The 17,848-nt window shown below is 42.0% G+C and overlaps 1 protein-coding gene across 3 annotated transcripts in view; it reads left to right on the forward strand.

The window, feature by feature from the left end:
- Positions 1 to 1,994: 1,994 nt before the first annotated feature.
- The window catches only part of RIN3 (Ras and Rab interactor 3), a 56,088-nt gene continuing 40,234 nt past the window's right edge, over positions 1,995 to 17,848 (forward strand). Inside the window, exons 1-2 of one of the 3 annotated variants that reach the window (XM_010711846.3) lie at positions 1,995 to 2,357; positions 17,284 to 17,470. In XM_010711846.3, coding sequence (XP_010710148.1) covers positions 2,311 to 2,357; positions 17,284 to 17,470 — 234 coding nt within the window. In that variant the 5' untranslated portion in view covers positions 1,995 to 2,310. Of the gene's footprint in view, positions 2,358 to 12,453; positions 12,562 to 17,283; positions 17,471 to 17,848 lie in introns of those variants that run through there. The other 2 variants (XM_010711845.3, XM_019615841.2) reach the window with 2 other exon arrangements.

The following is a 17,848-nucleotide window of genomic DNA, read 5'->3' on the forward strand; positions in this document are numbered from 1 at the left end:
TTTTATATTAAAAATTCATCCTAATTTCCACATTTTATGTATTTTACAGAAATGCTTATACAATATTGCAGAGATTGTAAAATATTTGTGAGAAAAAAAATGAGTCTTTTTCGAGAATTTTTGCCCATTCTCTTTAACAGAATTACTTTCAAGACTTTAAATTTCTAAACCTGTACATTATGAATTGTGAGAAAGTTTTCACAAGAAACCAAAAAGGAGCTTTCCTCTAATAATGTCAAACTGAAAGACCACGATACTGTATTTCGTATTCTGTATTTTTGCAATTTTTTTCCTGTGTTTTTAATAGTACTTCTTGCCTAACAGCATTTTTGGAAATGCGTATCACTTGCTGAAAACTGATCTTCTGCATCCGCAGAGTCTTATTTCTTTGCCTAGGATGATGCATCTTTGTGTAAGCACAGATTTCTCCATCTGAGTAGGTTCATGCAGAACAGCTCACCCTTAAAGCTTTCTATCTTTGTTTCCCAGATAAGCAAAGGTAAACTCAGTGTCCTGGTCCTAGCTGGGTTGCAATGTAGGGAAATGAAATGCTGGCATGGGGCTGAATTCATGGAATGTATCTAGAAACTTGTTCTTATGCTAATACCCAAGGTGTATTTCAAAGGTGACAAGCCGGAGAACAAATTTGGAGTGTACTTCTTGGACCTCTGTGCCCAGAACCAACAGTACTCCAGCTACCAGAAAAATTCATGAGTAATGACAAGCCTGCAGAGAGGGATGAGTGAATCTCAGCCAACCAGTTTGTTTAAGAGTTAAATGCAACATTGAATTAGTTTGTAATTGTCTAACACAGACAATGTGAGTTGGAGCAAAGAGGTCCTTAATTTAGTAGAAGAGAACATAATGAGATACAATAACAGAAATCTTAAGACTAGGTAAGGCAAAAAGTCTGGTCTGAAATCTAGATGATACTGATAATTAAACAGTAAGACACCTGTAGTAGGGTTGTGAATTTTCCATCATGCAGCCTTTACATCAGCTATTTTATTTTCTAAGAGAAATCCTTCTAGAAGCTAGAAGACAGGTTTCCTAATGCCAACACAAGTTCAAGATTTGACTGAAAAACCCTTAAGAAAACTTTATTTTGAGTTACACAAGTGGGTCTAGATTACAGTAAGGTTTCCCGGTTCCTCTGAGCTCAGGCTAGCAGAATAAGTTCTGTGTTCTACACAAGTCAGGTTTCTCTCATGCAGATACACTGGGAGCTGCCTGACGTTTCCATTTCTAAGGTGGGCAACATGGCAAAGTACTTACTGAACAATAGAAAGCTGAGAAATTTCTTCTAAAAATAAAAGGAGAAACAAGCTACTGTCATCTCATCTGTTCCAAGCAATTGCTTTTCTTTGCCTCTGCTTCATATTTCTGTTTTGCTTTTTTCCATTATGCATTCTTCCAACATCAAATATTTCCTGAATAATAGAGCTGCCAAGCAGGAGTGCCACTAGCCCTGTGACAGCACATCTGTCAGTTCCCAGCCTCCACAGCTGGTCTGTGTTCAGTTGGGTTTTCAGTACAGCAAACTACTCAACCACTTAAGTAACTCCAGGTCAAACAGACAGCTGTTCATTTACTAGCAGTCTTACAGCCTTATCATTACCTTCTGCATTAACTTCTTTGCATAAATTTCCTCTGCCTGTGTTAGACATTTCATTTTCCCAGGTCCTGTGTAAATATAAAGGTTTCCAAGCTCCATCTGGTTCCAGTTACTCAAGCAATAGAAATACACATGCTTCAGGAATTTGCAGACGGAGACTTAATGCTTTGCTGCCCTATAAAATCCTTTACAAAGTTCACCGTGCTCTGTTGCCTACTGATATACCTGTAGTCTGTAAAACAAACTCCCCTGTATTTACTTAAGTTAGAGAAACAAAGTAGAAGCTGACAGTTTCAGGCCCTTCTTTCTAATAAGGTTAACCTGCCTTCACTACTAAATATGGCTTTCTAATACACACACACACACACACACACACACACCCTTGACCACCAAAGACTGCCTCTTCCTGAAATCCCCCGTTCGTATAAATACAGGAAGTAGAAAGAAGAGAGGCTAAAATCAGACCTTCTTGGTAGTTTGCTTTCATTTCAGTGCCTGTTTAGTCGTCTGCCCTCCGATATTACTGAGCCTGAAGTTGGTTTTAAACATCCTCCCCCTGCTGCCCCTTGAAATATCATCTTCAGTACAAAACCAAAGGATGTGGATGTTCTGCTCAGCGATGGAAAGGAATTGCTTTCTTTACCAAGGAACTCTAAAGCCACTGTGAAACAGAAAGTGTCTTAAAGTTTGCTGTAATGATGAAAACATCAGCCAGAGATGAGGGAGCCAGGGATGACTCAGGGTAAGTCCTGAAACTTACATGACTTGTTTGTTTCTAATAACTACGTTGCTTTGCTTTTCCCACTTAACAAAGAGCTCTCAACTGCATTAGCAAGCTGGCTGGAGAGCTCTCAGCTGTACATTCACACTGGTGTGGCATGTTCATGCTGTAATGTACAGTATTTCCTTTAGCTAGCGTGTTCAAGCTGAAAACAAACAGCACTACCTTTATTTAGCTTGAATCTCACCTATTTAGGGGAGAATAATTACAAATTTTGAGCTGCAATTTAGAACAAAGGACAGAAGAGAGATCTGTGCTTTTGGAAATGCTATGAATCTTTTCTGGGAGGCTTGCTTTATTTCTGTCGAGTATGGGGTAAGGGCATCCATGCGAGCTGGCAGTCACTCCAGCTCTGCATAATGAAGGTATGCACAAACCGTGTCCGCAGACTCCCAGGAGACTTCAGGTATACTTTTGGTTAGGAAAATATTTCAGGTTTTCCTTGCTCCTGGTGGACAGGCGTTGCACCTTGCAGGTTTGTGCTCTGAGAAAACATAGTACGGGAGAGAATGGTTTTGATTTGGAGGCCAGTCAGCTGCTGGGACTCCAGGATCAGGATGGAATCTGACCAAGGCTCAGTTATATCTTAAAGCTGATGCCTGAAGCTGAGCATTTCTGTTTCCTGTTGAAAACAATCAGGGGAAAATGACATAGCTGCTGAAAACTTCCATCACCTTCCTTGAAAAACATGTAATACCAGATATTAAGAGTGGTTTTTATCTGTCTGATACACTTAGCTTCTTTCCCATGAGTAAGAGCTCCCAGATGTGTGTATGATGGGTGCAGCAGAAGAGGCTATAGGTGGAGGGATGTGTTATGCTTGCATTTTCAGTCACTGAGTATGCTGCAAGTCAAACTCAAAAAGAGGGTAAAAATGGTGCTGGCAGGCAGCTATAGCTCCACCATAGCACTGTTCCCAAATGTGCACATGGAGTGAAGGGGACAGAAGGAAAACCTTTCTTTCATTGCTTTTGACTTCACATTTTTTACCAAGTTGCCAGGAACAATGTCATTCCTGCTCAAAGGTACAATTACTCAGTTCAAGTTAATGTCAAACACTAAAGGATAAAGATCACGCACACAGCCTTGAGGAAAAAAGTAAAAGAAGCCAATCGCAGTAGACTGACAGGAGGAATTCAATAACCCAAAGAATTCGCACTTTGCAGATATTCCCTGCATTTGTGACAGCTAAGATGCCACGGACTGAGAAAGTGGAAGATTTATACTGTTTATCTCTTTCTCAGCTTAGTTGAAAGGAGCCACATGCTTGCAAAGATTTGCGTTCAGTTTAGAGCTGCAGGAGAAATTAAGACATAAGCCCTGGACTTGGGCAGTAAATAAGTGATTCCAGGAATGTTGAAGTATGAATGGGCATGGCACATGTGGTTCATAAATAAGTGATAATCTGAATAATTTAACAACATTCCTTTATTTCAGTAACTGATTGTCTTTTTTTATCCACCATATTAACTATCTCTCACTCTTAAATAAGAAATTATGTATTTAAAAATTCTGTTTCAGCTCTGTTTATGTGCCACAATGTTCTGAAGATCCTCAAAATTACACTTCAGCTTGCATACTTTGTAGCCTCCGGCACATTACAGAATTACTCCTGACTAATTTTCTGTTATGGTCACATGCAATTAGGCACCAATTTAATGAAGTATTTGTAGACAAAATTGGTAACTTTCGAAAGAAATGGTAGTAGAGGTAAGGTGCTGATGGAGAATTTGGGCCCAATTTTAAAATTCTGAGCAGAAAATCTGCACGAGCAATTGCTGAGATTGTGCTTTTATCCACCCGGGTCTTCAGGGTATTAATTAAACTTTCTTACATGCACAGAACTATGACAGTGCAAATCGTTATAGAAGTATCTTGGCAATTTGGAAGGTATCCATTATCTATTCCTAGTAATGATTGAAGGAATTTATGTTGCTCGTAGCAAATCAATAGGGAAGTTTTGCTGACTTACATCTCAGACTGGGGAGAAATCTTCGTCCGAAACAGAAAGCTCAACAGAGATGAATGTGGGGAGGAGGGTAACTAAGGGTAACTAACAAAATTCAATCTTGGTGAATTCTTCCAAAACGGGTTGGTGAGGTTACAACCACTTATCCTGACCTAGAGTTGAGCTAACTTAACTAGGAACATTAATAAGTGATGAGATCACAAAACATCTGGAGAAATGTGAGCTGATTTAGCCTGGTGACTATGGTTTCATGAAAAGGTATATGCCTCCATTCCAACATCTGGTAAATGCATGGAGGAGATGATGAGAAGAACAGATAGGAGCTGAGATAGATGTCACCTGCAATGTGCAAATATAAATAGTCTTTCAGGATAGTGGCTGGTTAAGGCCATTGGAAGGAGTTACAGTGGTTCTCACTTTCTGGGTGACCAGGCTAGCTAATGAAGCAATGATTGTACATCTCTTCTGCGACATGTCTACCATCATCATCAACAGTGATTTCATGCAATTTATGTAGAAAAAAGAAATGAAGAACTGGAGAAGTCTGAGAATTGAACCTCTCACATCAGTTCACAGATTTTAGCTTCAAAGAGGACTGTTTTGATTATCTAATCTGATCTCCTGTGCAGAGTAGACCAGAGAACAGTTCTGGTAAGCCCTCTGTCAAAACTATCATTTATGCTGGAATGGAATCTTGTAGATAACTTGTGGACCAAAAAATGTCACCTATCAAGTATCTCTCCTGCAAGATTACACACCTCATTCTGCAGTGATGTAAATAAATCTAATGCCAACACTTACAGATAAAACAATTTAAAAAAACCACCATAAGTTTGCTCTAGAACTGTCCTACGAGAAGAACTATAAACTAACCTGATTTGAATTATTGGACAAGTTCTGTTGGCCCTAGGAGGTCTGGGGCACAATGCAAAGTGCTGCTCAAAGAAAACATCACCCTGGAATGTGTGAGGTGCAGTGTTTAGATGGGGTTGGCAACTGGAAACAAATAAGTATTATCAAATCACTCTGCTGTCTGTCAAGCTCTGATAAAGGAGGAAATTTTCCATTCCCAGAGGATGATGCTACTCAGGAAGAAAATGGCTATGTGTTGCACCAGGATCAGGAAATTACTGTAAACATACAAAGAGGCGCTCCCTAAAGACACGTGGGTTTGATACCTTCAGAGAATGGATTTGAAATCTTCTGGAATTTATTCAACAGAGAAGTATGTTTGCTCACTCGTCTTGTGATCACCACCAACCTTAGCGACTGCTTTGAGTACTTTGTGCAACAGTGTGCTAGAGCAAAAGACAACTGTCCTTTCTCTTGCTAGGGCACAGACCATGCTGGAAATACTGACCTTGAGTGTGGAACTCCTCATCACTGCAGACAGTCCCATATCAGTGTTCATAGAAATGCAGACATGAACATAAATAGCCTTCTGTTCATCTCCTTTCCTTTCCACTACAATTTCAGCTAAAGATAGTTTCTCACTTCCTGTCCCAAGTGGGTATGCACAGTTCTGTATTGCTGGATTTCCAACCTAGAGGCAGTATGGACCATAAAAATGCACATGAGTGCATGCACCTGTCTCTCTCTGTGTGTACTGACATCCACCTTGATCAGTGTGTCCCAGAGAATAGCTCTGAGAGTTGCTATTCTCAGATTTGGGTTCACTTCAACCTTTACCACACCATATATATATAGCTTACATATCTAAAAGAGTATTTATTTTGCCTATTTATTCATCCATGAATATAGATGCCTTTTATGAGGTCAGCAACATAGGCTTGTGAGAATCAGAAGGATTTCTAACATGAACTAAAAAAAAAGACATGAAAACCAAATAATTAAAATGAATCTATTAGAAAAAGAAGCTGCATCAAGATTCACTTCCCAGAGCTTTAAGTGCTTTCCTGCTTAGATTGCTAAAGAGCATGGAAACTTAAGTGAGTTTGTGAAACTAGGCCAACATACTGTCCATCACAAACGTTTAGCCATTTTGGAAGGGAGGAGGGTTTTTTCATTTGGGAATAGAAAGAAATATTTCTTTGGAGGGGTAACTAGAAAGAAAAGGCAGCTGTTCAAAATAACTGACCAAATTCTGACCACAAGAACTGTGACAGAATCCACAGATGGATCAGTGAGAAGAGGGTAGGTACTGTCATCAAAGGTGACTAAAAGCTGTGCAGTGTCCCTGAAGTCTCATTAGACTTTCCTAACTATATGTTTGAAGCATTCATGCTGCAAAGACTTTAGATTTACCTTCAGAGAAGGTAAACTACAGATCAAAACTGAGAAGAACGGATGAAGACTGTTTTACTATAGAAGAGTAGCTTTAAGAAGACTATCAAGAACCAGTGGAAGCAGTTAATGCAAAGTCATGCTTCAAAGGCAATTAAATGGCAATTCTTGCAGCTCTGGAGAGACATCTCAGGGCTTTAGATCACTCAGTTGTCTTTAATTCAACTTCTGTCCACCCCACCCAATGCACGCACACATGCTTTGTAGTGTTCAAAGGAGCTCCCGTGACCTCTCACAGCTGGCCATGGACCCTACAGAGTCACTTTTCTGTAACCAAACACAAAATCCACCTGCCTCTTCCTTCAACTTGTCCACCCTTGGGATTCCAGCTGGCTGGGTCTTCACATTGGAGCTGACCCCTAAGGAGGTGGGATTACGAATGGATTTCTCCTCAAGGGTGATGCAGCCACATCCGTTTGCAACAGTGTGTTTTGCAGCACTGAAACAGTTTGAGGTAAGGACTGTAATCAGCAGTGAGCATGTCCTTATTCTTACAGGGGGCTAGGGATGCTATTGCAGTGCAGATAAGTAGACTGCTGAGCATTTGGTGCTTATTTTCAATAATCATCCAACAATTGAAGACTTCCTTGCTGATTTTACCTCTCTTTACCACAGTTGTCCCATCCCATTCTCCTTGTTATTGGCAATCCATACAGCACAAGCATGCATGTGGCTATGTTTGATCAGTGTGCTAGTGTCAGTCCAGAGCAACTCCAGCAGAGAAATCCATCTCAGGCTGAGAGGTGCTTGCTTTTCAGAGGGACAAGGCAAGCTTTCAGCTGGTGTTTTTGACTGTGAAGTTTGTGTGTGCATGTGTGTGTATGAGTTCAGGATAAATAGCACTGCAAAGCAGCGGTGGTCAAGTAAGCAGTGTTATTTAGACTGTGCAAGTATAATAGAGCAACAGGCATCGCCCAATATGGTAAATACTATAGCTACAAGCCTTTCTTCTGACTGTTTTGTACCTCTCTGATCTACCCAAGGTAATTCTACCCACTTCCACAAATGGGATCCCTCAGTCAGAATATCTTGCCAGAGTGGGGATGCTAAGTTAATGCTTCCCTTGGGGTTTCAGCTGCAAGAAGTTTGGAGTGCTTAGCTCCTCTTTGCTTGCACCCAAAATAGTATAAATCCTTTTTGCAAGTGAAGATGATTACTTGAGCAGCAAAGGATTAGCAGATGTGAACACTGCATAGCTGGTTATGCTAGTCACATTTTCCTAAATAGTTATTCTATTATATGTACGCGAGCCAGGGAATGCTAAAGAATGTAGCTCTTTTCAAACAGATGAATGTATGCATACACATTGCAGTGTGCCTTTCCCAAACTTTCCATCACCGTTCAGCTGAAGAGGGAGTGTGTTTATGTCTGAGTAAAGGATTTCTGCTTCCTGCATTACTAATATCTTTAAAATGGGCAAGATGTTTTCACTAATTGTAATGACATTGTAAGATTAACATAAAGCACTTGTATGTACAAAGAGAGTTTATGCTGGTACAAACTGGGTGTTTCCTAAATGTTAATCCTCTCAGCAACCATTCAAAGATAGATATTCACTACAGCTACTGAAGGAAGGGAAACTGAGGCATGAGCTGATTTGGTTATAGTCACTCTGTAGCCCAGTTCCCTGGATTCTTGTTAAGCATTTAAGCCCTGGCCTTTCCCCAGACCATCTTTTAAGTTTTGCGGTAAGGCCAAAAACAGAATCCAATTCCCAGAAAGCCTTTTCTATTTGGTGGGTGAGTTTTCTGATGGATTAGGACGCTGAACCAATGTCTTTGCCTCTCAGTCTGAGGCAAGTGGAGCAACAAAAGTGAAGTGATGGGAATATGTCCAAGTGGGGTCAGGGGACTGCACCTTCAGCAATGTCCTGCCATTACCCTGGATTTGGAGGAACATGAAATCATGCCCTGAGAGTTGTTCTCTGAGGCAGGACTGCAATTCTGGCTCAGATCTGGTCCTGCAAGGGTTCGAGCTGCTGGAATTTGCTCTCTAATTCCTCAGGGTCTGTGGGGCAATGTTACTTCTGGTGGGGTTGAAAGACCTGTCTTGCTACTTGAAATAATCCCCTGACCACGTTAATTGGTACTTTCTACTTGCTTTTGCAAGAATAAGGAATGACTGGGGAATTTCAAGTGTTTTGTTAAAAACAACTACATTCAGCTTTTTGGATGCTGGGGAAACCTTGCCAAATGTAGAGAATCTGCATGGCTCAGATACCCTCCTCCTATGGCCCTCTGGAGAAAGGCAACTTTTGGCAGAACAAGAAACAGTCACTGCCCCTCGTGAGCTGGGTTAAGTTGTGTGCTGCTTGGGAAACCTCACCAAAGAAACGAAGACCAAAAAATAGCAGTGCCTGGACACTGACAGCTCTGCTGGCTACCTGCAACACTGATCTGCAAATTGCTAGCAGACTTGTAGGCAAAAGAAAGTTGTCCCACATATTTGTCTAACTGACAGCCTGGGACCGGGCCCAACCTTTCATCTTGCTTGCCAAGAATTCTTTCCTCTCTTCTCTCTTTCCTTTGTTTTCCCTTGAGTTCTCTCCAAGTCACTTTTTTGTGAGTCACTCACAATGCTCCATGCAAAATGACACCTTGCAAAGCTCGGAGCTTCTCCTGCTGAATCAGCAGACAAGAAAGAGGTTGGCTTTGGTTCCTTTCCTCCCTGTCCAGAGGACAAACATGTAACATAGGGCATTTTGAGGAGTTCTGTACTGAACTCCCATTGTAATACTTTCTCTGACAAGATACTTTTTGACTGCATCTTGTTGCTAACCTTTCCAGATAAAAAGCAGGAAGCTGGTCAGAGAGCTGTGCCTAGCACAAGGACGCACACCCCTCGTGTCAGACATGAATGGTAGCTGGGAGGGGAGAGTGGCCACAGCTTAGATGTTTTGAGGAGGATGTAATTACGGTAACAGTCTTTAACTGCTGCGAAAGCATGTCTTAGGTCATGGTCTATTTATGTCTCAGCCCTGATGGTTAAGTGACTGTAAACGCTGTTAGAACAAGTCTGAGGTCCTGTCAATGACTTAGCTGGGACTGTGGGAGCTGATAGACTTCCTTACTGCCTGACAGGTTTTGTAGTCACATGCTGAGCTCCAAGCTGCCTCAGAGACAGCTGGCAGCATCTGACACCTGCTCCAGCAAGTCCTAGTAGTCCCAGGCTTCATCAGTAAATGATAATGAGGGCCATGCCCATCTGCAGGCACATCACTCAGCTTAACCCAGCAAACCAGAACTCCCATCTTTGCACAGGGACACCAGCACCTCTCACCATCTTTCCACACTCCTGAAATATCCCAACAAGCTGTTTTCTTCTTTATCTTCTTCCCTTGGGGAAACCAATCTCTAACTTCACCTCAGTGTGAATGCAGGCAGAGATCCTGTCAGATCACAAAACAAGAAATAAACACTATTTTCCAGTACCTAATCAAAATTAAACATGTGGAGTAAGAAAGTGCTGGAGTAAGGATAAGTGATGATAAAGAGTATGTCCATAGATTTAGATTTTTGTTTTACAAACAGCACCAGGTGTTTAAATGCATTCACACTGATGCTGAAAGGAAATCTTGCCCAAAATATGAATATTTGTGTTTAAGTGACTGATTGACTGGTTTGAAGGCCTTTAATCCAACAAGAAGAGCACCAGCCTTGCACCTCTGAAGGCCTTTGCTCTGCTCCTTGAGATGCTGCATGATGAAAGTTCAGTTTTTCCAGGTTTTTTTTCTCTCTGATTAGTCATGCAGCTTTTTTTATATGTAGCGTTTGAAACAAAATGGTTTTATGTAAGCCATGTTACAATATATTCTTCGTGAAGTCTCCTTTGTTTTCCATTTCCCTTTCCCCTCTTTGAATGCAATACAGAAAAAAACATTCCCAGCGTTTTCGTTCCCCTCTTCCTTCCGGGCTTGATGAGCTGGGAAAGAGTGAGGTGAAACCTCCATCAATAGCCGAGGCCCTGCAGCCAAAGAGGGGGTGCTTCGAGCTTCCAGCACACCTCTTATATCTGAAAGGCATGGAAAAAATTCATCTGTCCAAGTGGTGTCTTAGCTGGGCCCTTCTGACACCACAGAGTGAAAAACGTTGCTGATTCTATTTTATTCTTACACCTTAGGGAATCATTTCTTTTATTCCAAACATTCATTTCTAGTTCCTGCACCTCTCAAACCTTTCCAGGGAAGTTAAAGCAGAATTCTCCAGCAACTACTTTTCTTAAGGAAAACTTGCTTTCTTTGGCTTCTTTGGCCTTGGCAGAAATGTCTTCTGGCTAGGCTTGCATTTCAGAAGTTCCCTTCTTTGCAGCAAAAGTGCCTTGCAGAACTACAAATTATCCTTCATTCTTCAGGTTTGCTGATATGATGAAATTCCTAAGAGAATTATTTGGGTTTGAAACTGGCAAAAGACAAATAACCCAAGAGCTCTGATTACAAAAACAGGGGAGAAGAACTTATCTTTAAGACAGCCACTGTCTGCTGTTATTAAAGAGAAGGCCAGTAAACCCTGTACAGGGGTAATTTGCTAAGGCTGGAATGTGTGTTTTTACTGAAGAGAAAGAGAAAGACAGTTGATAAGATATTTTGAGACAAGTTGTTGAATGTAGAAGTTTGTGTGTGCAAGGTTACGTAAAGAAAACAGTAAAATTAGCGAGTGAAGTACAAGGCATGTTACACCAGTAGAATACGTCTGCCCAAGCTCCCTGTGATGCTCACATGCACCATATGCCATCTGTGTTCATTTCTACATTCTTGAATGCAGGAAACAGCTGTGCTGAGGAAAAGAAGGGTTTTGAAAAGCCTCTTCCTTTAGGGAATTTTTATGCTTGCATTTATCTTGTTCCTGCCCACGTCATGGCTGTCAGTGAGGGACTGCTGGTTTGCTAGTAGAGCTGAGCTGGGTACTGGCGATTATGTGAACTCATTCACCTTTTGTTTGGCTTTCTTGTGAACATGCAGTTCCTTCTGATATACACGCGTACCTTCATAGTCTGTGTTTGTGATGCAGAGGCAGACCTAAAGACCTAGGAAACATAGCGAAAACAGTAACTTAACAAGCAGTTATGGACATTTCCCTCCTCGTTATAAGGCTCCAGCAAAACAAGGCTGTTGATGGGGCCAAACCAGAGGCCCTGACAGGGATATTGCCACTGCTTTGTTGTGGCTGCATGTACCTGATAGTTTGATACATCTATTACTTCCACCTGTACATCAGCAGTTACCCTGCTCACCCATGAAGCACAGTAGTACTTCCCCATTTTTGCGATCACTTCTGTTGATTTCTGTGCCCAGTGGTTTAACATCAAGTGAGCTCTTCCACACCTGATCCCTCTGTGCCCACCAGCAGAGCTCTCAGATAGGCTAGGACTTGCTCCACTTGAGTCCAGGTGGGATCCAGCTGGAGGGTTGGGGGATGCCTGCAGTCTGTGTCTGATGGCGTTCACAGAGGTGAGCAGTTGGGAAATCCCTGGTGAGTTAACGAAGAGTTTACATAAGTGAGTCCTTAACTGCAAGGTGCAAACCTTCACTGCTGAACTTGAGAGTGTTAGTATCAGAAAGTGAAGTAAGTGGGGAACAGAGATGATTGCTGAACTATGAGGGGATTTACCATACCTTTCACCTTTTGGCAGCTGGAATAGCTGCTGCTGTGGCTATTAAGCAAGGCACTTTGTGGGCTGAGTAGGGAGGTTGGGACATGCAGGGCATCAACTTTGGGTCAGAGACCAAACCAATGAAGAGTGGACATAAAAGCTGGAGTGGAAACAAGGAGAGCAGTGAGCAAGAGGAAGTGCTCTGCCAACCACAGGCTGTCCACAGACCATGGTTTGAGAAGCACTGCTTCCTGAGCTACGCAGGCAACACCAAGGTGGACCGGTAACACAGTGCTCTGCAAGGTATGGAGCAAAGCCTGCTTCACAGGACACATTGAGTATCTCGTCACTTCCATTATCCAATTTTTAGAACTATGCAATGCAGGAACCTCCTGTAATTTGCTTACCTGCCTACAACTTTTCTTCATCTATTGCCAACCTAGTAGGAAACTTATTTTTTATTTTTAACTGAAGAGTGGCAGTCAGCTCAGGAACTTTCTCACTGCTTTTTGGCTGTTTCATTGTGTTGTGGATTTTTTCTGTTTGTTTGTTTGATATGTGTCTGGTCTTCTGGTTCTTTTATGAAAAAATGTTAGTGAAGTCTGAATGTCATCATTTAGTGGATAAAATTGGTTATTGTGCTGTGGGACTTTCCGTGGGTCACTTTTTGGCCCTCATTTTTTCAGTACTCTGTTTTGTGACAAAGTATCTCAAGAAGTTCTACATTGGATCCTGACCTGCATTCTGTCAGCTTTTGGGAAGTAGGTAAAAAATTAAGCGAGGTCACCTAAGCCAGGCCATAAATTAAAGAAATTAAATGAATCTCTCTCCTCCATTTTGGGTTACTTTGATCTAAACTGATCACAGAAGCAAAGACTGGCTGCCTTACGAGAATGAAGGGAAGGCACTAATAAATGACCACATCTAAGATAGAAGTAAAATTAAGATTTATGTCTGTTAGCTTGAGCACTGCATAATTTTCCTACCAAGAATGGGTAGCAATGTATGTAGCATGGGTCTAGCTAAGGAAACCTTAGTGCACTTTCTTGCTGCTTCTCTTATAACTGACTATTCCTTCTCTGATGGGCTAGGTTCAGAACTTCATACCCTTTTCAGCATGAAGGAGACTATGATATAAACGAATACAATAATCTGTTTCTATCACCATGGTGCAGAGCTCTGTAACTGAGTCCAGCTGGGTTGGCTATGACACATGGTATAAAATGGGGCTGTGAGTTTTCTCTCAGTTGTGTAATCTCAGCACCATCATCTGATACTTTCCATGAAGCTTCTTGCTCCCAGCTCTCTCTTTCAGCCACAGGAATTACCAGTGCTGTCTGTCTGATTCCACCATGCCTGGTGTATCTGCTTCAGGAAATTCCTCCTTCAGCTTCTGTGTTCCTTGCAGAGTGTTGCTGCACTTGCAGTTTCCACATAAATGAATGTGTTGCATACATCTGCATGGATGGAAACTGTGACCTAGCTCATCTGACAGCTCTCAATGCTATTGCAAACAGCTTCTGTGCATTGCAGCTGCCCCTGGGCAATGCAGAGTGACCAGGCCTACACAGTGCAGCCAAGAAGACTTTGGTGCCAGAAGCATCAGCAACTTTCTCTGAAGTCCCTTGCAAAGGCATGCCCAGATCTGCATGAAATTTGGTGAAATGTATCCCCTTGCAATTCTGATGATTTCTAGGATTATTCAGCTGGCAAGTGTGGCTCTTAATTTCTAAAACAGTGAGCCATGATGGTGTCATCATTTCAGTGCAGAGTCACTGTGCAGTAATTCAAATCCCCATTGTCATTACGATTACTTAGAACCTAGCAACCTGATTCCTCCTGCTAAAGGGGGGGCAGGTGTGTAAATATAATCACTGTGCAATTAATTAATCTGTGTTGCCAATCAGTATGCAACACACAGTTTCCTGTGTCCCAGCTGAGGTCATTTTGCAGAGTGGCTACAAGATCTCAAAATGCTTTGCAGTAAGAACTCAAAAAAAGGAATGAAAAGCCAGCTGCTCTGGGTCAGCTTCATATCATGTGTAACAGAAGCCAGCACCTATAACAAAGGGTTTACTGGGGAGGTAGGAGAAGAAGGATGGAGTTAGCCACACACTGTGTTATTTCTTGAAACTGTGAGCCTAGAAATCATCCAGTGAGTGAAATCTGAGTGAGAGAAATAAGCAAAAGCTGGCTGCTCACTGCAACAGCCCCACAAATCCCTTCAATTGGCAGCACAACAAGAACCTGGGAGCTGCCCATGCTCCCTCTTCTCTCTGTAGCTAGCAGAGCTACCACAGAGCCAGGTTAAATTGGTGGATTAAGCACTCCCACAGCCTGGCATCTGGATATTTGTGACAGTTGTACCTGGGAAAGAAGTCTGCTGCTGTAACTGCATCAACTGGTGTGTCAGGGGTCACACCATTTCAGCATTACAGCTGAAAAAGGTCTGTTCAGTTACTCACACCTGTTTCTTAACCAGCACAAGATTTGGCTCTACAGAGTGTTTGCTAATGCTCTAAGCATGGTGTTTTAAGAGACCTGAGCAATGCGTTTCTCTCCTCCTTCTCTTGGGAACTTATCCATCATCTGTTTTAACTCACTGTCAGCAAGCATCTAGCTCGACATTTCTCTGTTTTAATATGACTCCATTCATTACTCCTTTTACTTTCCCTTTTGTTACAGCCTCCATTTTGGTGGGATGTTCCTGCACAGGGATCACAGCCTGCATCCTTCCTTCTTTACTGGGCTGGATTCCAAAGGCCAGATTTCCCCCTAAAAGGACTCTCCTCTCTGAGGGTCTCCAAAAGGCTGAGTTCCTGTTCTGCCAAAAAGCCTCATCTACCACCTTTAATTATCTGTGCTGAAAATCCCCACACTCAAACCATGCAGTATATTAACACAAATATTTTCTGACCATTCAACTTTCTTTCTATATGTTGAATCTGGAATGATTTTCTGTTTCTCATCTGTTCTCTAACACTTAGATGATGAGCCCTATGTGCAGCCTCAGGTCTGTTGTTCTGGCTGCCAAGACCATGTTGGTGCTGTGAGCAGGACCCCAACCAGTCCATGCACTTGGCAGGGGTGTGGGTGCCTCTGCCCACATCAAGGCTGGGTTTTCCCACGGGGAAGACCATGTGTGAGCTCATCTCCAAGTCTGAGTTGCTCTGGGTTATTTCACAGCCTTTGCTGATACCCTCGATTCCCACCAGATGATGGTATTCCTGAGTATTGGTGCTTTGCTAGTCCTTTTCACATTACAAAATTAAAGGGTAATGAAGTTCAGCATCACTGGAGCTGGTGCAATGCATGTCACCTCCTGCTGACATAGCAGGGCATTACTAGCACCAGCTTCCTTCTGCTCTGGGTTTCACACACCATTGGCACCATCAGATTCACAACTGGGTGACTAATACAGGGGGCAGCTTTCTATAACAACCTTATGGAGCATTTCTCTATATCTCACCTTTGTTTTCCTTCAGCTCCTTACTTCTTACCCACGACCAAGTATGAATGTTGCCATCTAGCACATTTCTTTTGTATGGTTACTAGATGTTTCCTTTTAGTTTGTGCTGTAAGAAAAGAAAAGCGAGAGGTGAAACAAGTTTCCTTCTGAAAGCTCTCCTCCTTTTACTGCTTGCTCAGAATATACTGTTTAAAATCATGTTCTATCATATATAAAGGAAATTTCCTCACCTTTTATCACGAGCAAAAAGAAAGCATTTGACTTATTTCTATTTGTGTTTTTTAAAGAATGGGAGATAGTTCTCTCATTTGTATTATTGTCTTTGCCTTAACATTGAAAATGAACTGATTAAAGTCAAGAGGGTGGACTAATATCGTGAATCAGCAATTGGGATTGCAGAGGAGCATACGTTTTCTAAGAAAAAAAACTACTAAAAATAAGATCTCACCTTTGGTTTTGGGATTTGAAAGGCTATTTTTATAAAAAGTAAATTTTGGGATAAGCATGCTGTGGTAAGCCTTTGAAGTAACTCTTTCAGCAGTTCAAGTCTGACCTCATTTTACTTTAAGATCTGTATCTTAAAAAAAAAAGAACATGAATAGGTCTTGAAATAACAGCAAATCAAAAGTGAGAGTCCTGCTTTTTCCAGCTTTTGCATATAAGCAGCAAAACTGGCGCAGAAAACATGTTACTATGTGTATGTTCTCTCCATTTTTTTTTACTTTCAAAATCAATTAATTACATAAATGATGAGCCCATATGCATGAATCTGTAGCCTCATCCAGCAGAAATCTTAAGACCAGACCTGACAGTAGTTCTGCTGACTGCAGTGTTAAGCACATGTATAAATACTTTGTGGAACTTTCTGTTAGAAATCAGCATTTTATGTCATTTTGCCATTAAACCATAGGGACTGAAGACTGAACAGAAGAGAAACTTAAAGGACATCACATCCCACATCTTTAGTATTCTTAACAGTGAAATTTCAGTATTCTTATGTCTTGCACATAGCTGAGAATAAGTGGCAGGGACACATTCATCTCTGTGGCCACCAGCCGTTCTGACCAGCACAGCCTCAGCAATGTGAGCAGGGAGCGCTCGCAGCTGATTCGAGCAGTGAGATAGATGTCTTGGTCTGCCTTTTTGCAGATTACCTGAAGGCAGCTTGGCTGTGAGCAGAGCAGGGCTGTCAGAAAGTGAGAGCTGCTGGTACCTTGCTCAGACAAGGCATGCAGATGAGCTGAAACCACAGATCGCAGCAGAAAGCACTCTGCAAACCTGTGGTCTGAAAGGCAGCGTGCATCACTAGCTTGAGGCTGTATTCATTAAGACGGGGCTTATCTGTCTGTCAGGACTGTCTGCCCCGTGCCCAGTCTGCCTCTATCAAAGCGAGACATCTTTCGTCTGATGCCCCTTAAGGAGCTCTCTGGATGTTAAGAGCCGTGTGTATTTGTGTGGTGTGTTGTATCTGTGTGTTTATGTTTGTAGTCCTTCCTCCCCCAGAGTTTTCCATCTGCAGTTCTTCTTTTACAAGGGTCTCCCTTTCTCTGTTCCAGCCCTAGCAGCGATACCAGCGAGGAAGGGAAAGAGACACATCTCTGTCAGGCCACTTCCCTACGAAACTGCCTCTCGCTGTCAGGAGTCAGCATCCTTGATAAACTTATCAAGACCTGCCCTGTCTGGCTTCAGCTGAACATGAACCAGGAAAGAGCTGCAGCGATTCTTGGCAACGAAGCAGCAGGGGTAAGTCCAAAGCAGTTTCATTTCAGATGACCACATTTCCTGCCCCTGGAGGAGCTGGTTAGGGGAGCAGTGCTTCTTTTCATGTGGAAGCAGAAATATTTAACAATTTACATTTTCTATTTCCACTACCTTTTGATGCTTTAACCACTCACAGTGTCACAAGACAAACTTAGTGGCTTTAGGGAGCAAGAAATTATGCCTGTTTTTATTTACTTGGCATCTCCATGAAGCAACATGCTATCCTGTTCGCCATAAAACTATGTACCCACGCTTGGCTTTTCCTAGATTCACTACTCTGCAGACATCCTCTCCTCTGGCCTTAACCACAGCTCTGCTTACATTTTATTTCCAGATAGAAATTTTAAAATTACATTAAAA

The sequence above is a fragment of the Meleagris gallopavo genome, chromosome 5, assembly GCF_000146605.3.
Source record: "Meleagris gallopavo isolate NT-WF06-2002-E0010 breed Aviagen turkey brand Nicholas breeding stock chromosome 5, Turkey_5.1, whole genome shotgun sequence".
Classification (NCBI taxonomy): Eukaryota; Metazoa; Chordata; class Aves; order Galliformes; family Phasianidae; genus Meleagris; species Meleagris gallopavo.